The 20790-nt window shown below is 35.2% G+C and overlaps 1 protein-coding gene across 5 annotated transcripts in view; it reads left to right on the top strand.

The window, feature by feature from the left end:
• LOC127957733 (CAP-Gly domain-containing linker protein 1) overlaps positions 1 to 20790 on the top strand; it is a gene marked incomplete at its 3' end in the record, with an annotated part of 48515 nt that overhangs the window by 9555 nt on the left and 18170 nt on the right. For 4 of the 5 annotated variants that reach the window (XM_052556381.1, XM_052556382.1, XM_052556383.1 and 1 more), the window contains 8 exon segments: positions 2816 to 3070; positions 4456 to 4955; positions 6639 to 6763; positions 6839 to 7055; positions 8225 to 8422; positions 13849 to 13952; positions 14934 to 14994; positions 16534 to 16638. In XM_052556381.1, coding sequence (XP_052412341.1) covers positions 2980 to 3070; positions 4456 to 4955; positions 6639 to 6763; positions 6839 to 7055; positions 8225 to 8422; positions 13849 to 13952; positions 14934 to 14994; positions 16534 to 16638 — 1401 coding nt within the window. In that variant the 5' untranslated portion in view covers positions 2816 to 2979. 5 annotated transcript variants of the gene reach the window in all.

Here is a 20790-nt window from a genome sequence, read left to right as displayed (position 1 = left end):
TGCAGACGGAGTATGTGTGAAACAGGACTTCACACCGGAGCAGAGAACTACTGATATGTGCAACATGATTATGTGAATGTTTCTGAGCAGCAAACGCAATAGATTTATGAAGTAATATGTTGTGAGAGGGTCTTCTGCGTCACCGCGTCCCAAACAACTCAAAATAATGAACCACAAAGTTAACAGAACGATGCACTCCACTGTGATGAGCGAGAAACTTCCTGTTTCCCACGTATTAAGTCATGATTATGAGCTAGATGCATTAAAATGATTTGTTATTTTTTGAAGGAATAAAATGTCAGGCTTCTGTCAATTTTAAGATAAAATACAAACAATAAAGGTTTTTACGCTCTTTAATCTGTAGTGAGATATTTGCCTCCTTTCATGTGGCATGTGAATCTGTGAAAAATATATTTTCCTTTTTAATATTTGCAGCATGAAATTATAACTAATAAATATTTGAGTGCATGTTGAAAAAAAAAACAGAGCAATTTAATACAAACGAGTGTCTTGTGAAATAAATCAATTAGAGTAAAAAAAATTGTCAGGAAGCCAAATGCTGTTTTCTGTTTTAAACGTTAAGAATGACAAGTGCCACATACTTTTTTAATTATAATTTTTTTTGGTGTAGTATACACGTTTAATATATTCAATTTTACTTCATGCAGTGTAACATGATTTCATTGTTGTAATTATGACTTAATTCCTAAAATATTATGATGCTAATCTTTTTTTTTTAGAAGGTTAAACTGATCAAAAATGATCAACTCACGGTCTTGAGCAGAGAACGTGAAGTGCAGTATGAGCACAGGTCAGCGGGAGAAGGGAGACCACGGCAATAACTAGAACTGTGGACATGCTCTTTTTAAAAAATAGGTTATTGTTATAAATACAGGCATTTAAATTAATATTCAAATTAGTGCCTTCTTAATTAATCTTAATCTGTAAACTTAAAAAAAATGCTATGAATGGTCATACTCAATTTAAAAATAGAAATGTCATAGGCTCCTACAGCCTTGTGAGCCATGTATAATCGACGGACTGTTATGTTAATAAGTGCCGTCATTCAGTTATGTTATATTAATGTTTCAGCAATCATACAACCATCAATTGGCTTAGGTTAGGATAGACCTTTCTTTAATATATTAAACCGTTTGTTATCATACAGATTAAAAGCCTGAATAGTCTCTCTCCCTCTCTCTATTTATGGGGGTGGGTTTATGCTTGCGTGTGTACATGCATGGGAGGGGGGCGATTATCGACTACTAATCGAATAATACCCAACGATTATCGATTATTACTTTTGCTTGAAATGCACATCCCTATTATTATTATTATTATTATTAAAATATAATTTTTTTTTTTATTATTATAAAAACATCTAAATTCAATCTAATAGAGTAGTAAAATTACATAATTACTGATATTTCTCACATTTTTCTTTTTATTATTTATTTATTTATTTGGTGTAAAGCTACAAGTGGGATTTTTTTTTTTTTAGTTTCTGTGTTTAGTTAACAACATGTTTATAAATTATTTTCATTTCAATTAAAATGGTGTAAACATCTGTATACAAAAATGATCTGCAAATGTGAAAATAAAATGAATCTGGCGCCTGTTGCTTTCTCAAGTGGATTTTATTGTAAGCAATTTAAACTGTGTAGCAGCACATGAAATATTTTTGCAGACTTTTGTTATCACACCAATAGGGATGCATGATGTACCATGATACAATATATCTGTGGTCGATATATTACTGACCAGTAGTTGGGAAAAATGAAATTATTATTTTTTTTTTTCATGAGTGGAATTTCCTGGATTATACGTTTTGCTATATTTGTGTTCAGCAGAGAATTAGTCTCTAAGTACTTGCAGCTTTTCTCTTTCGGGATGATCTCAATCACATGTGCAACATGTGTGACCATGAGTACAGTATGTGTAGTAGCCAAGTTATTATGTTGTTTCACTCTTTGGGGATTATTTCAGCATCTTTGCGCCATGTTATGCTATTTTTTTGCACTCATTTAAATCATGATAATCTGCCGTAAGTAAAGAAATGGCATTTGAAGTACTCCATTTATGGGTCAGTCCATCTTAAAGTGGTTTAGTAGAGGTTACTTGTCCATTATTGTCAACCAATTTGAGTCTGATGAAAGAAAAAAAAACTATATTTTTTATATATTTTGAGTAGAAAATAATATTTTCATTCATTTGTTTACACATTTCTTTTTAAATTGCCAGTTGACTTTTTACAGGTTGTTTGTTCCAACTGCTTTGTTTCAACCGAATTTTCACTTATTGTCATTAATGCTTGTGAAAGGCAACCACAAAAAATAATTATGTTGGAATGGTGTGTTACAGTTTGAAGTGGAATACAGCAAATTCTACAATAAGGGTCAAACTGTTTTGCTCCCAGTGACACCTTTTAGCAAGCAGTTTCAAGAATTATTTAGTGTATTCACTCCCACATTTAAATGTGGCTAATTGAATATTTGACATCTGGGATCACAGAATGAAACGGTGACACCTAACCTCATTAACTCAAGTCAAATAAATAATCTACCATATGCATTTGCACATGGCTTAATGTGAATATTTAAATGTGACAGACATACAGTGACATCAGATTGTTTGAAACGCATATGCAATGACATCATTATACAACAATCAGTGCAAAGGAAGGGCTGCAATTGTTTATTAAAATAAACTATCTGCATGAAATTACTGAAACGGCACAAAGCAAGACCATCCTTGCATATGTCATGCATGCTATATCATATACACTGATATATTTCTATTTTCTTTTTCTGGACAGACGCTGCTGCACCACTTTCTCCCTAACTTTTTTTTTTTTTTTTTAATTTAATATTTGTTTTTTTTTTTTTTTTTACTTATTCCTACACTGTTGCTCCAAACTCAACAGTCAATGTTTGTTGGAGAGGAAACGTGCAAATTTAGAAAGACCATTTCAGAGCAACAATGAGCACATCAAAACCCAGTGGACTCAAAGCGCCCAGCAAAATTGGCAAACAGGCCAATGCTGGGGTCACAAAGACCTCTCCCTCTGTAGGTAAGACCCATCTCTTTTTATGTATATATTAGGGCTGTCAAATGATTAAAATTTTTAATCAAATTAATCAGAATTTTCAGTGGATTAATCAGGAATAATCACTATTTGCAATTACACCTGAATCCTAACCATTTTTTTTCTGAAATGTATACCAAAAGATAAATAACAGGACACAGATACATAATTTTCATGTATTGATTCATCAATATGTGGTTCTTTTTTTCTGAATTTCAAAAGTTTGACATTTACTTAGAACAAATTTACCTGAGCACTATATCAAACCATGCCATTTAACTACAGATTTTTAGGTGAACCAGTGGTTAAATATAGCCACATATCTATGAAATTATGCATAGAGAAACTTGAAAGAATGAACTCAGAATCACAACCATGCGCCACCATCACATAAGTAGCACTCTGGGCACTCTTGTTTTTGGGAGGTGTTCATTTGCTCTGCCACAATACTTTAGGATCGATATTTTCACGTTCTGAAGGCTTCAAGTGCCAGTAAAACCAAGTAAAAATGCATATGCTTTTCCAAACAGCTGTAATTTTCGCTGCATTGCATGTAGGCGTTCTGCGCATGCGCAGTGTGAAACACAGGACGTTATAACAGGAAGAAGCTCCAGCGTATCAACTACCAAAGTCGTCTCTGTTTATCGAGCTTGGCATGAATGCATTTGAGAGTAACTGGGGTAAAACCTTAAGCTTCTTCGGTGTTTTCGTCGCGGCGCTCGCCGCTGTTTTTTACTATCTTGAGAATTCAGAGATCGACGAGACTTTCCTGACCTGAATAATTTGTCACACTGCGCATGCGTGAAATGCGTAAAAAAATTTGATGTAATTAACAACAAACAACTAATTAATGTCGTTAACGCGTTATTGTTGACAGCCCTTATTAAAGATATATATATATATATATATATATATATATATATATCTTTAATAATATTGTTTTTTATGTAGCTCTGTCAAATTTTTATAAATTTTTTTATATACATTTTGGCCTTTTCCGTACTGTGGAAATCAGTGGGAACCAGCAAATGTTTGGTTACCAACATTCATCAAAATATCTTATGTTCCATAGAAGCAAGAATCTGTCAAATTTTTGGGGTGAACTAACCCTTTAAGGTTCATTTTACTATCTTGTGTAATTTTCAAATCTAAAAATTATTGTAAAAATTTCTAAGACCAGACTTTTTGGCTAAAACAGACCCATCGCGGTAAGGAAATCAGGTCAAAAATAAAAGCAGCCTATGTTATTTTAAGTTTTAAATTCTATTATAAATTAATAATGACAGTTTGTATATCAAATACAGAATCAGTACGTGCGTTGTGGTAGTTGGAATTTTGAACAGTCTATTTCTTTCCTTCCTTTGGAACAGGTGCTGCTAAACCAACACAAGGTGACAAATCCTCAGCTGAAGCCCAAGATGCAGGAGAGCAGTTCAAGGTCGGGGATCGTGTCTGGGTTAATGGCAATAAGCCAGGCGTCATTCAGTTTTTAGGAGATACCCAGTTTGCCCCGGGCCAGTGGGCCGGAATTGTACTTGACGAGCCAATTGGGAAAAACGATGGTTCAGTGTCAGGTGTGCGCTATTTTCAGTGTGAACCGTTGAAGGGTATTTTCACACGGCCATCCAAGCTTTCAAGCACAGAAGGTGAGCCAGACGGCACAACGACGGCTCCTCCGTCCCGTGCTGCATCACCCACACCCTCCACTACATCAGTGTCTGCTTCGACCAAGAAACCAGCTTCACCCACTAAAACTGCTCCACCAGCCTCAGACTTGGTGCGGTCAAAGAGCGAGTCAGTGTCCAATCTGTCAGAGACTGGCTCGGTCAAGAAAGGTGATCGGGAGCTGAAGATCAACGATCGAGTGCTGGTGAGAGTGTTGTGATACATATAGTGATGAGCATTATTGTGTGTCAAGTTAGGATAATTAAAGAATTTATGATTGTCATTTAAAGCAGTGGTTCTCAATTCTAGTCCTGCTCTGCACATTTTGTCTATCTCTCTTTTCTGACACACTCTGTTCAGTACATGGAACTCTCTTCTTAAAGCTGATGATCAGAATCAGGTGTTAAAAAGGGAGATTTAAATAATGTGCTGGGGGTCCCAAGTTCACAAGTTTTACAAGTTCCTTTGTACTCATTATTTATGCGTGTTTTATGATTAATTTAGTGATTGCAGTCCGTTTCTATGAAGCCTATACAGTATTTATAATGCATTGAAGACATTTTTTAGGCATTATAATGCATTTATAATTCCATACAAAAGTGTTTGTTGTATCATCTGAATAATAAGGTCATATAACATTGCAAGCTACAGTACAAATATTTCTCTTGCATTTGTGTTTCCTCAAGCTTTTAAACTACCGGTCAAAAGATTGTAATTTGGAAAGAAGTTTCTTTTTTTTTTTTTTTTTTTAAACATATTTTGTGCACACCAAAGGTCCACTTATTTATCAATAAATACAAAGCAGTAATAATGTGAAATATTACAATGATTTAATAAAAGATTTTAAGTTTTCTTGATATTATATATTTTTAAAATGTAATTATTCACGTGAAGCTGAATTTTCAATCCTGGCTTCATTAATCCAGTCTTCATTTTCACATGATCCTACAGAAATCATGCTAATGTTTAAAATAATATATATATATATATATTTTTTATATATATATATATATATATATATATAAACATTAAGTTATTCTAAAGTGACAGTAAAGAAATTTTTAACTTTTGAAAATTTATTTCAAATAAATGGTTCTTTTGAACTTTCTTTTCATCAAAGAATCCTGATAAAAGTATATTTTCCAAAAATATATATGCAGTTGTTTTCAATATTAATACCAAATCTTCATATTAGAATGTTTTCTAAAGGATCATGTGACACTGAAGCATAAGAGAAGTCGTTTTTATTAAAAATCTTTTAAAAAAATCTTTGATCGGTAGTGTAAAAGCTTAAAGATTTGCCATGTTAAAACCTAGAAAGTTTGAATATTTGAAACCGAAGCATTCAAGACAAATATTTGTATTGTAACGTTTAGTGTTATCTAGTTCTTGTGAAAAGTGAACCCAAGTGCGAACACTATTGTGTGAAATATTGTGTGAAGTGTGAAATAACAATTTCACCTAGCAGCAGAGTCTGTTGGTTTTTGTGTCTCAATTTCTCAGCAGTAGCAATATGAGAAGCCTCGTATGAATTGGAATCTGAGAGTTCAAATTGCAATATATGATAAAATAATCATAATATTTTTTTTGGAAAAGTTATGCAGCTGTATGATATAATTGTAAAATAAAAACAATCAAAATAACATATATTTTATGTTTACTTGCTTCACATGTTATGTATGCATTTTAAAGCCTGAATATTGCATTCTAATAAAAAAAGTGATGATGAGCCTCTTAATATCAATCAGAATAAACAAGCTATTAAACTGTAAACTCTGTCTCGAGGAACATTGTAACAGTGAATTATCAGGCTGTTACAATGAAGCTGCTATATTCCACAGTGTATCAGAATGCATGTTAAGTCCTTTGTTTCATTTACATATTTTAGGTTGCTGGCACAAAAGCTGGTGTAGTGCGTTTCTTAGGCGAAACCGATTTTGCCAAGGGTGAGTGGTGTGGAGTTGAGCTGGATGAGCCCTTGGGAAAGAACGATGGTGCTGTGGCTGGAACCAGGTACTGTGGCCTGATCTTACATTTACCCTTTATACACAAAAATAGTTTATAATTAATTGAATTGTGTATCATCAGGTATTTCCAGTGTCAGCCCAAGTACGGTCTGTTTGCACCAGTGCACAAGGTGACCCGTATAGGTTTTCCCTCCACTACTCCTGCCAAGGCAAAGACCACTGTGCGGAAGACAGCGGCCACACCATCAGGACTGAAACGCAGCCCCAGTGCCTCCTCCATTAGCTCCATGAGCTCTGTGGCCTCATCTGCTAGTTGCAAGCCAAGCCGAACAGGATTGGTGAGTTACATTCCTCCTCATATGCATACATGTCTTTGGTTATATAACATTGGCATGCTTAGCTGGGCCTAAATATGTCATTTCTGGAATATTAGCAGCACCAAAATGCAACTGCAATCAATTCCCAGAATGTGTTTTTCCATCAGCTATTTTTTGGCAAACTTTAGTTTTTGGCAAACTGAAGCGATTGACTGAGCCATTTGACAAGCCAGGTCTCAAACAAATAGGGCAATATTTTGATAGCGGAGTCACGTGAACAAATTCACAGATCTGCTGCACTGTTTTAGTGTGCAGCATTTCAGGGAAACCAACTTATAAATAGGTTTGCTAGGCAAATGTCTGTTTTCTACTCAAATAAGGCTTGTTAAATCATTTTGAAATTGCCTATTTTGAGTGGTCACTTTAAATGCAGATAAGCTGCTTCTCCCTGAAACCTTTTCCAGAAAAGGGTTGTGCCTTTACAGCTCATAACTCAGATACTCTGCCAAAAAAAAAAATCACGTGTTTGGTTTTGATTATCATGTCATCTGCTTTTCAATGCTCTAGCATGAAGATAAACATGGCGGATAGTGTGCAGCTCACTCAGGACGGGTCTCTACTAAAACAGCAGTGTCCGTCAACAGTTGTGGGTGGGGCATAACATTTGATGTATTCTGCCAACGGATTGTTCTGAGACACTGTTTGATTAATCGGAATTAAAAAAAAAAAAAAAAAAGAGCGGGTGGATTTTTATCATTACAGGGTGGTTGTGTGGACACAATGCCAACACACATTTATGCTCAAACAACATGTAAAATGAATTTTGCATTATAGGTGCCCTTTAAATTGCAGCCTTTTACCATTTGTAATCTAAGCCATCTCACGATTCACAAATTGTTCAGTTGTTATGATAAAAATGCACCGAATGTGTTAGGTCTGATAGCAGGATCAAATTTTCCAGCATTCTGCCTTCAGTCTATCTAAACATAAGGTTCTTCTGCAGTTGTATGGAATCAAAGCCCAGTGCAAATGCAGCTTTATTGGTAAAAAAATGGTGTGAACACCTGCTTACTTCATAAGTCATGAAGTCATAAGGTCATATCTGAAAACTATATCTGAGTAAATATTATATTAAACCGGCAATACATTATCTGTAATTTTAAAGATCCTGAACGAATTTCTCTCTGAAGTTGACAGAGACATCTACAAGGTATGCGAGGAAGATCTCTGGCACTACAGCACTTCAGGAAGCCCTGAAGGAGAAACAGCAACACATTGAGCAACTCCTTGCCGAGCGTGACCTGGAGAGAGCTGAGGTTGCCAAGGCAACCAGTCATGTGGGCGAAGTGGAGCAGGAGCTTACGTTACTGAGAGAAGGCCAGGAGCAGGTTAGACCCAGCTGTGTCTTCTCTTAAATGTTGATTATTTATTTTTATCAAGGAAGGAATAATTGATAACAGGCCATTGAATTATAGAAAAATAATGCGTGGTAATGCCTCAACACAAACCTTTTTTTTTTTTTTTTTCTCTCTATAATTTTCTATTCTAAACTGTCTTCTATACTAGTTTATTACACAGTATCTCAATGCTCCATTGCGTTTTCTAAACCATTATTTAGAATTTTGCTATTTTTAACTTGTAACACAGGATGCAGAAGGCTGCAAGGCAGCAAAATGCTCTAGAAATATAATGTGGTCAATACCTCAGTTAAACTACTTTTAGCCCTTTTAGTCTCTTCTCCTTCACAATTTTACATTTAATTCAATGTTTTACATGTGAAATGTACTAGTAGTACAAATTATTTCTACACCAAAGTTTTTTTTTTTCAATGCTGAAAATAATTAGCAGCTAAAAGGCTTATTCACACCAGGAAGAATATCATGCGCGATTATCGCTGATGTTTAACGCCTCATGACTAAACAAAGGGCGCCAATGTGAGTGTTCCCACTGACGTGCAAAACAGGAGATGTAAAAGTAATTTTTTTCAATCGCCTCTGCTCATTTTGTTGGTTTGTCGCGCCTCATTAAAAACTGTCTGACAAATGAGATTGGCACTTTTTTCAAATTCCTGGAGCTGCTGAAGTTACAGTAAAACACGACTTGGTGGTGCACAAGCACAAAACGGTCTTTGCCGAGCACACTTGATGCCTAACGATGAAGAGGAATTTAGTAGAACAAGAAGATGCATCGAGGCAAGATGAATGTAGCACTGCTGGTCTCATTGGTGTTTAAACACAAGGGGCATAATGACAAATGCAACAGCGAAATCTCAATAAGAGGGAGTTATGGAGAAGATTTCAGATCAAATAGGATTTGATACTGGGGTATTTCTGTTATTCCTTAAGCGCCATCTAATGTCATGGAGTGAATTTGCAGGTTCACTCAGCTTACCGTCATCGAAAATCACATGGGTATGAACACAAAATCTGCATCGAAAACCTTTGATAAGTGCATGCAATAATCGTCCCTGTGTGTACAAGGCTTAAGACTGGAGTACAATACACGACTTGTAAAATCTGAACCGATTTTAAAACCTGCACCTTGTTTCGGAGGAGATGCATGACAGATGAAAAGATGAAGTGTGTTCTAAAATCAGCCCAAAATATATTACATGTTTGATATCTTCCAGCAGGATGTATATTACTGTGACCATCATAGACGGTGCAATTTTCTATGAAATCGGTCAACACAAATCTGCAGACTGGCTCTGACTTTTGGCAGCTAAAATCAGCTTCACCAGACTCATAAGCTGGGCAAAAATTGTATAGTGTATTCCAGCCTTTAGTTGTCTGAACGTCTAAAAGTTCATCAGATGCTGACGATTCCGAGTAGTTTTCTGGATGCAATTCCGAAATTAGTTGTAGCCATATGTGTTTTAAGCTATAGATATTTTTGAATGTGTAACAGAACAGTAGGCAAGTTTTGGGACTACTTCATTTATGTTAGTAAGGTTACCATTTTTCAGATGATTACGACGATGTTTCCATTTAATTAATTTAAATAACCAAGATAATTAGCAAGGCATAACCATAACAAAACAATTGCTTATAGATTTGTTTCGGAATATAACATGAGACTAATTCATGAGTGGTGGTTTTTTTTCTTGGATCATTTGCACAGATCTTGCACACAGTATTCATGTTTTTAAGCAGACTTTAATGCACAGTTTAGAATGTTAGGTTGAAATGCATTTGCTAAAGTTTACACTGTGGAATTAAATGTTTATTAGATATTCAAATACTGATTTTAATTATATAAATGCACATTTGTGAAATGCTGTCAGCATATACAGTATTATAGCCTTTATAAGCTAATGAAGAGGAAGAATGCCGTCAGTCCTCAGACTCTTAGAGGTTCTAATAAAAGCCATTCTTCCGCTTGTTACTTCTACTTAATACTTTCTGTTTCAGAAGTAGATCTATGACCGCAGTGTGTTGCCTTAATGTATTTGCATTTGATTTATTACAGAATCTACTAATACTACAGTTATGGCATGTACATAATGATTTAACTTTATCTCTAGATATTTCTCTGGGTTTTTACCCTGGGTCACCTATTTATTTAAAAGGGGTAACAAGGGTATGTTTGTGACAGTAAGGCCCAGTCCCAATTTTATTTTATACCCCTCCACCTACCCCTAATTACCATTCTATAAAATGCTTACTGACACACACACACACTCACATATATTTGAGATTGCGCAGCTCACACATCCAGGAGCAAAGAAACTTGTCAACGCTGCCCCATGACTTCTATTAATTAGTTTAAATACTGAATAACTACATTATATTTTCTAGCAATGAGAGGATATAACCACTGTTTTTTAAGTAAACTCACTCATTGTAAAGAGAGACTCTCAGATCACGCAACTTTTATCTCTTGATCTCTCTGATTAGCCATATTTGAGAAAAAGGTTTAGCGATTTCTCAAATATTTAAAATCTTCATTAATACATTTGTGTCTTTTTGTTCACTCGGGCAGCCATGTTGCTGCTGTAGCCGGTTTATGCTGAAAATTCTCATACCCCTTCGTTTGAAGTGTTGTCCCGAAAAAATTTAAATTAATGTAAATCTTGCCTTTCCCTACCCCTCCAACCAAAAGGATTGAGATGCCCCTACCCCTTCACATGAAGACGCACAACATAGGTATAAGGGGTAGACATGGGACTAAGAGTCTGACTGCTATAAAGAAAAGAATCAGTAATGAAGGGATATCCTCATATAAATACAGTTTTGAAGCCAGTTATATATATAAAAATATATATAAAAAAAATATATATAAAAATAGTTTATATTAGTGCTGGGCAACGGTTAAATCTTTTACTCTCAATTAATAATGATTGTCTGCTATTTAATCGCATTATGCACAAAACTAATAATGCATTCAAAAGTAGTGTATTGTGCACTTTTTTCGTTTAAAAGTACTGATATATGTGCAAAAGTGCAATAACATTTGGTTTGCAAATACTTTAAACAAATAAGGTGCTTTTTTATTACAGCAGTATTCCTTTTACATAGTAGCTGTTAAATTATTTATTGTAAATCTTAGCTTATAACATTAATGTAATATAAAAAAAAGCTATTTGTCACTGCCAGGACATTAATGTTTTTATAGAATATATATAGAAAAACAAGTTATGCTCTGACAGCAGAGCCTCGATCATAACATTACAACAGGCTTCTTTTGAGTAGAGACCTGCACAATCGCAGCACAGCGGAGTGCGGCATAGGGTAACACTTGATGTGTGGGTAGAGACTTGTGTGTGAGGGTTGCAGGATAATAATTAGGGTGTGCTCACACTAGGCTATCTTAACCCCCAAAGCCTGGTTCATTTGACTAGTGTGGTTGTTCCGTTAGCAGTCCTTGGCTCGGTTGGAAGAGGTGGGCAAGAGCACGGTTCAGTTAAATATAGATCAGTGAGTGTGAGCGCTAACCACGCCGGAGTGCAGATCTTCTGATACATGCTGCATGATTACGTGAATATTTGAGTGGCAATCGTGATATCAGAAACTTCCTATTTCCCATTTATGAAGTAGTGATAATGAGCTCGTTGCATTCTTTTCTGTTAAAAATAACAGTGGACTGTGGTTTGTGAATGCTGATGCTTAGCCTAAATAATTTGATCGGGAGCATCCCCTCCTGTGAACCATGAGTTGTTTATATGTGTATTCAGAGCCAGTGAGTGACGGTCTTTCATAATAATAATAATAAAAAAACTGTGTTAAAGCGTGATAAAATAATTACCTGCATTAATCAATTAATGTGTTAACGCCATAAATAACTTGTCAAATTGCCCAGCAACTTTTTTGCATATGTTGAAAGATTCAGATCATCAAACAAAGTGTAGTATTACACAGAGATAATGCGATTAAACACAAAATACAGTTTTTAAATGATGATTTCATTTAATAAGGGAAACAAAGCTGTCCAAACCTACCTTACCATACGTGAAAAATTTACTATTGTCCCCTCCTGTTAAATCATGAAAGAACTGTGATTAACCACTTTATTTTAGAAAGTGGAGTTATTTCATGAGCCACACCCAAGCCTGATTACTGCCAGACCTGTTGAATCAAGAAATCACTTAAACAGAATCTGTCTAACAAAGCTGCAATCTAAAGAAATAAATAAAAAAAACGGATGAGAAACAAAATAGTTGACCTGTATCGGTCTGGAAAGGGTTATAAAGCCATTTCCAAGGCATTGGGACTCCATGGAACCATAGTCGAAGACAATATTCAATTGGAACAGTGGTGAATCGTCCAAGGAGTGGCAGGCCTACCAAAATTACTCCAAGAGTGCATCCAGGATGTCATAAAAGAACCTAGAACAACATCTAAAGAATTGCAGGCCTCAAAAGCCTCAATTAAGGTCAGTGTTCATGATTCAACAATAAGAAAGACACTGGGCAAAAACGGCATCCAAGGGAGAGTTCGAAGGCAAAAATCACTGCTGACCAAAAAGAACACAAAGGCTCATCTTACATTTGCCAGAAAATATCTTGATTATCCCCAAGACTTTTGGTCAAATGTTCTGTGGACTGATGAGACAAAAGTTAAACTTTTTGGAAGGTGTGTGTCCCATTACATCTGGTGTAAAACTAACACAGCATCTCATAAAAAGAACATCATACCAACAGTCAAACATGGTGGTGGTAGTGTGATGGTCTGAGGCTGCTTTGCAGCTTTAGAACCGTGGTGACTTGCCATAATTGATGGAACCATGAATTCTACATCCTATCAGAAAACCCTGAAGGAGAATGTCCTGCCATAAGTTTGTGTCCTCAAGCTCACTTGTGTTCAATCAAACAATCAAAAGTCCGGAGATGCTGTGACATGACTTTAAACAGTCCATTCATGCTCAAAAACCCTCCAATGTGGCTGAATTAAAACTATTCTGCAAAGAGTGTGCCAAAATTCCTTCACAGCGATGTGCAAGATTTATTGGCAGATATCGCAAATGTTTAATTGCAGTTGTTGCTGCCAAGGGAGGCACAACCAGTTATTAGATTTACAGGGACAATAACTTTTTCACATAGTGTCAGGCATGTTTGGATAGCTTTTTTCCCCTTAATAAATAAAATCATTATTTAAAAACTGCATTTTGTATTTACTTGGGTTATCTTTGTGTAATATTGAAATTCATTTGAAAATCTGAATCATTTAAGTGACAAACATGCAAAAAAAATAAATAATAATAATTGTGCAAAAATATTTTCACAGCACTATATATAAAATATGATATAAATAATTAATGCAAGTTATAAGTTTAGATTAGTTAAATGTAATGTAAATGTTTTGAATCGTTTCTGTAGTATGTATTGGAGGTTGATGCCAAAATGGACCAGCTGCGAGCGCTTGTGGAGGCTGCAGACAGAGAGAAGGTGGAACTACTCAACCAGCTGGAAGAGGAGAAGAGGTGTAGTATTAATGAATCAATTTAAGATTTCTTCATATTAAAGACTCCATGAAATCAGTTAGAATTTTGTGGCTTTTCATGACTTTTATAAATGTATTTGCATATAAATAACCTTAGAGCTAGTAGACACAGTATTCATTGATAATGAATATTAATATTGTTGATTAAGGGGCATGTGAAGAGTTCAGATGCAAAAGCCTATAACTGCCACCTGAAATGTACTCGGGCTAATATGTTTATGTTCAGTTATTTCACTTTCATGGCCGTTAAAAGAATCCATTCATTGCCATTAAAGTGAAATTACTATACCCACACCTAGGAGCCTGAGAAAAATGCTAATTTCAGATGAAAACTTTTGATGGCACTTAGAGGCTTTTGCATTTTTATTCAATAATATTCATATAATGAGAATAGGCTTTACCCAGAAATTAAAATGCTGACTTAATATATGTACCATACTGCCAATCCAAACTTGTATGACTTTCTTCATCTGACAAACTCAAAAGATGATATTTTGAAGATTGCTGGTAACCAGCTTTGGTGACCTTTTACTCCGATTATTAAATGGCTCTGTGGAATACTTGATTCTGATTGGACAGTCGTGACATTCCAAGGTATGTTATCCCTTGATAACAACCGGTAAAAGCTGATAACACGGGCTCATCCGGGTAACACCAGTCAGCACTGTACTCTTGCTTGAATTTGATTTCTTAGTGGAAGCTTTGCATTTGTTTAGCTATTAAAATATTAAAACTCGAAAAAAAACTTTGTTGCTTGCTGAAACTGCTGTCTTCACGAAATCTTTGCGTTCAAATATTTAAACTCAAATCAATATTTTGCGTATTTACTTAGGTGGCAAGTAGCCAATGTATTAAACGGGATAATGTACATCCAGCCAGTTGTTATCTCAGAATAAAATGAAATGAAATCGCAAAATGAAAATAAAAACTGACAATGATAAACAATTATTGTCCCAAACAGGAAGGTGGAGGACCTGCAGTTTCGGGTGGAGGAAGCTTGCATTACCAAAGGAGATTTGGAGGTATTTGAAAGTTTTTGCTCTGATGTAACATTCAGACACACAGCTGTGGTCACACTAGACTTTGATTCATTCACTGAATTTACATGACAAGATGCGTGACCGATAGACGTCCTAAATACCACAGTGCTGTGGGAAAGCTGAGTAGATGGTATGTTTTTCACATTTTCAGTGTTATCCATATCTGTTATTTACATGTTGCTTGTTTAAAACAGAAGCCCTAAGGCAGGAGTCTCCGACCCTGCTCCTGGAGACCCACTGCTCTGCAGAATTCAGCTCCTACCCCAGTAAGACACACCTGAACCAGATAATCAAGGTGTTCAGAATTACTTCATAATTACAGGCAGGTGTGTTGGAGTAGGGGTGGAGCTGGAGTCTGGAGGATGGGTGCTGTCCTGCAGCAGGGTTGGAGATTAGGGGTAATTAACAGTACAGGGCATATGGATGATCACACAGAAGGGTATATGGATGATCACTTTCATTTGGAATTTGCCCAGTGAACCATTTTGTATAAAAACACGTACTGTTACACCCCTATTGGAGATCCCTGCTTTAAGTGGTATCATATCTATATTTACTACTCTCTAATTTAAATTTCAAGCCAAATAATGATGAATCCAGTTTTACCAGTATTATTTTATTTAGACTGGACTGCCAGTTTTTTGTTGACATAACAATGACGTTTCTCTATGTACCCATTCAGCAGACATTGAATCATATGCATTTTCAAATATTGTACATATGTCTTGGTCACACCACTTTGAGTTCAATATATTTGTATGAATCATCTGCATAATAAGATTTTAAAGAGCTGTAATGTGTTTATTAGTTTATATTTTCTGGTTTTGTTTTCTCTTGCCCTATTCATGAATCAAGTACTCTTGATAGGTTCACTGATTGTTTCCAGCCTTCATTATTGCACATTTGAGTTGTTTTTATGTCTTGAGACCTACTTATTAAAATAAATAACTTGTAGGTTATTTTCATGCATGAAACTGTCGGCTAATGATTTTAGATGGTAAAACATGCAAATCATCTAGACAATGAATTCTTGTGGAGATGCTTTACATACTTGATCAGTTGTAGCTATACGAAGTAAAATTGTTTTAAAATAAAAAGGTCATTTGATTTACAAGTGAATTTCCATGGAAAATGGGTACTATATTATCAACTTTCAAAGTTATTAACATAACTTTTTATTATTATTCCTCTCCTTTTTGTTGAGGTCAAAGTACCGTTTTTGTTACTGTTCCTAACCATTATAATTCTGCATGGCGTTTGGCAATGTCTGGCGTTTTATTTGTTTGTTTGGCCATCATCAGCATGTCTATAAGCATTGACCAATACTCTTGCATTACATCCTCACATTTTCCTCAGTTGTGGCATTGATTTGACTTGCATTCATCACAACATCTTCCTGCTCCTGTTTTTCTGCGATACATTTCCACAACTGTCCTCCTCACCCCTCGTCTTTCTGCATCAGGCTGGCATGTGATGGTGGCACTGGTTTTGTTTCTTCCTCTCCTCTTTCTGTACTAACAGACGCAGACGCAGTTGGAGCATGCCCTTCTTAAGGAGCTTGAACAGAGTCTTCTCTTTGAAAAGACCAAAGCTGACAAACTTCAGAGGGAGTTAGAAGACTCTAGGGTAATGGATCTTCACCTGGGCTACGGGTCAAGGGTCACTGAAGATATGCTACAATGAATCAACATTTTTTTCTATTTCAGGGCATCAGTGAGGGAACTTCAATGCATGATGTTCAATTATTCTAATTAATAACTAATTTTAGGAATGATTACTAACACACACTAAATATCTAATTGCTGTAATAATATTGTGGTGAATTAATATACATAAGTATGGAGAATGGAAATTTGTTTTGTACCAGGTTCCTTCAGTCATAGAGAACCTGAAAACATCAAGTGATTGATTAAAGGTCCTGTGGGAATCTCTACAAACTTTTTTTTTTACAGTCGAAACCAGATTTACATACACTTCAGAAAAAAACATCTTTTCAAATCTTTTATTTCTTTGCTGTCATACATTAAATCAGAGTAAACTTTTTCTGTTTTAGATCAATAAATATTAACATATCTTTTGCATTTGTTAAATGTCAGAATTGAGCGAGGGAGAATTTTTTTTTTTTTATCACTTTCATTAAAGTCAGAAGTATACATACACTTCCTTAGTGTTTGGTAGAATTGCCCCGAAACTGTTTCACTTTGGCCAGACATTTTGGTTATCTTTCCACAAGCTTTCTACAATAGTTTGCTGGAATTTTGGCCCACTCCTCTTGACAGAACTGGTGTAACTGGGTCAGTTTTGTAGGCCTTCTTGCTTGCACTCGCCTTTTCAGTTCCGGCCAGAAATTTTCTATGGAATTGAGATCAGGGCTTTGTGATGGCCACTTCAATACCTTGACTTTGTTGTCCTTAAGTCACTTTGTAACTAATTTGGAGGTATGCTCGGGGTCATTGTCCATTTGGAAGATCCATTTGCGCCCAAGCTTTAACTTCCTGGCTGATGTCTTCAGATGTTGCTTCAATATATCCACAAAATGTTCTTTTCTCATGATGCCATGTAATTTGTGAAGTGCAAAGCAGCCCCACAACATTATACTACCAACCCATGCTTCACGGTTGGGATGGTGTTCTGAGGCTTCAAAGGTTCACCCTTTTTCCTCCAAATATACCGTTTATCAGTATGGCCGAACAGTTCGATATATATATATTTTTTTATTTATTTTTTTCTTTCTCATCAGACCACAGGACATGTCTCCATGTCTCATTTTACTGTGGATAATGACACGGTCTTACCAGTTTCAGCTAGCATCTTTACAAGGTCTTTTGCTGGTGTCCTGGGGTTGATTCGCACAGTTCGCACCATAAATGTTCCTCTCTGGGACTCAGAATCCGTCTCCTTCCTGAGTGGTATGATGGTTATACATTCCCATGTGTTTTATACTTGCGTATTATTGTCTGAACAGATGAACGTGGGACCTGGGATGAGCCACAGGTCCACAATTCTTTACCTGATGTCATGGTTGATTTCTCTTGATTTTGCCATGATGTCAAAGAAAGAGGCTCTGCGTTTCAGCTGTGCCTTTATATGCATCCATAGGTGTGCTACCAATTAACTCAAATAGAATCAATTAACCTATCAGAAGCTACTTAAGCTCAGAATGGAATCATCTGGAGTTTTCTTTTTGTTTAAAGACACATTAAACTTAGTGTATGTATGTATACTTCTGACTTTGATGAAAGTGATAAAAAATTCTGACATTTTAACAAATGCAAAAAATATGTTCATATTTATTGATCTAAAGCAGAAAAGGTTTACTATGATTTAATGTAAAGAAATTAAAGTTTTTGTGTTTTTTTCTGAAGAGCATGTAAATATCTGGTTTCCACTGTATATATTTTATATACAGAGTGCACTGGTTGGTTCTGGTTTTTTGTTTTTCCATATATTTTTCCCATAGGTATTTTAAAAAAAAACTTTTCGTTAAAGCATTTTAAGCCATGAACCAAACCACCAGCTATAAAGCAAATTACTACAACTTTTATTAGAAGCACAAAATTATTTACAGGGTTCGTACAAGGTGCATAAAGTGCTTGAAGTACTTGCATTTGACTTTTTGAAATGTAAGTCCTGTAAACGGCCATATTTTGGAGAAGGAACATGAAAAGTACTTGAATTTTTAAAGGGCCAGTATATATGAAATAAGTGTTTTGTTTTTCTCTATAAAACCATATTTTTATGCTAAATTTAAGATGCAGCGCAAAATTACTCGAGGTGAAAAGCAGTCTCGCGATATTAGTATAAGTTGTGTTTGTGGTAAAACTTTTGATAGTGCTTGCATTATGTTGTTCGGCCTTTTATTGCATGTGCTGTTCATTTGGGTTTATAATTATATGTATTATATTTATAATGCATTATAATACATAATATAATTAATGTTATGTTCATAGTTTGTGTTGGCATATTACATTATGTAAGCCTATTTTATCAGGGTTGTTCAATAAAATTGTATTACTAAAAAATATCAGATGACTCAACTGTCAAAATAATCAAGTATCTGTATATCTCATGAGCTAAGTGTAGTGTCACACCCTAATGTTGATAAGCGGTGATATAGCTCATTGTTTCCCAAGTGCATGATACAGCTTTCAATCTTCAGGTCAATCATATATTCATGAAAAAAAAACATTTTGAATAGGAAAGCGGTAAGTTTGCCATAATTTCCTTTCAAATGTTAAAGTTGCCACAGTCATTGCACGTGTTTGTGCTGCACTTTATTGTTGCCATTTTGTGTTATTAGTTTATTAGAATTTGAAAGACAATAACAATATTGTTTGATAAGCGAGTTCACTGATTTTAGTCCTTGAAAACCAAACATGTAGTGCTTGAAAATTGCTTAAAAGTCCTGAATTTTCATTTAGCAGTTTTTGTACGAACCCTGTATTTAACAATCGGAAAAAAGACAAAGGTTTAAGAGTGTACTTAACGGCTTCAAAGAAATATAAAATTACTTGATTAAAGTTGATTTATGTGTATATGTAGTGGTCAAAACCGATGTCCAGCGAGGATATTTCTAATTTGCTAACTCTTTCTCTACTAGACTTTTTGAAAAAAGTTGCCAGCCACTGCCAGCATTTTTGATAATTTTCACTGCAATTTCATGGTCCCCACAATATTTTGTTTTATAAATATCTATGAATACACAATACATAAACAAAACAGAACCTTTACTATTAAACAAAAATCTATTATTCTAGTTTCAAACTTTTTTTTTTTTTTATGAACACTTGTTGTATATAGGCATGTTTCATTTAAAAAAAAGAAAAGAAAAAAAAAAAAGCACCATTATGAGCAAAAAGCTGAGGAGGCCTGGATGACAGACACAAATTATCGCACCGGATCAGTCGATCTCACTCTCATTCACTGTCTGTTTAGGCTTGTTAAGTGTGAATCTATGGAGCCTCTACTTGTTTAATATTCAGTCCACATGCATTTAGTGTAAACAAGAAGGGAACAACCTTATGAAAAAAGAAAACCGATAGCAGTTGTTGAGGCTCTTGCATTCCTCTGCGGTTTACTTGGCAATAATGCAGAATTGCGATATTGCAGTTATATATAGTATTAATTACCATTATCAAAGCAAAGATGCAGTAGATCGCTTCCATCAGCACTCCCAAAACTAGCACAGTGCTTTACCACTTAAGTAACATTTCATCAGGACATTCTGGACCCATTCAATCATTCATTCAATCAGGAGATGCGTAATAGTGCCCCCATGTGTATAACAGAGGAAGCCTGGAAAATTCTTTGTTTGGTGGTGGAAAGAGTTAATAGGTTATTGTTAAAAATCTGTTTTTTTTTTTTTTTGTTTTTTTTTTAAACCGGCTATTCCAGTCTTTTATAGAGAGGTAGGGTAAAGCAGAGGGTTGAAGGTCTTACTCAATTAAATTGGATTAAGAGAAATCAAACCATCTGGCATATAAATGTCAATCTGCTCAACAAAGTCTAATGAAAAATTTACAGATGAGATCGTGATAATCCATTCAAGTTTGGGAACCCAGTTAGATGACAGCTTTGACCTGGTGGTTGTTCACCCTCTTGTAAAGTCCTTAATCCTCCCAATTCTGTCCCAGTATTTTTTTTAATTTTTGTTTTACTTGGCTTACGCAACATTGCTCCTATAAATTGAATGGAACTATATTTCTATGAAAATATATTTAAATTAGCCACTTAAAACTGAAAAGACGGTTATATCCATACCACCAGATTAATTCTCAC

This window comes from Carassius gibelio, chromosome B5 (assembly GCF_023724105.1).
Source record: "Carassius gibelio isolate Cgi1373 ecotype wild population from Czech Republic chromosome B5, carGib1.2-hapl.c, whole genome shotgun sequence".
NCBI lineage: Eukaryota > Metazoa > Chordata > Actinopteri > Cypriniformes > Cyprinidae > Carassius > Carassius gibelio.
This window is presented reverse-complemented; position numbering and strand designations above follow the sequence as displayed.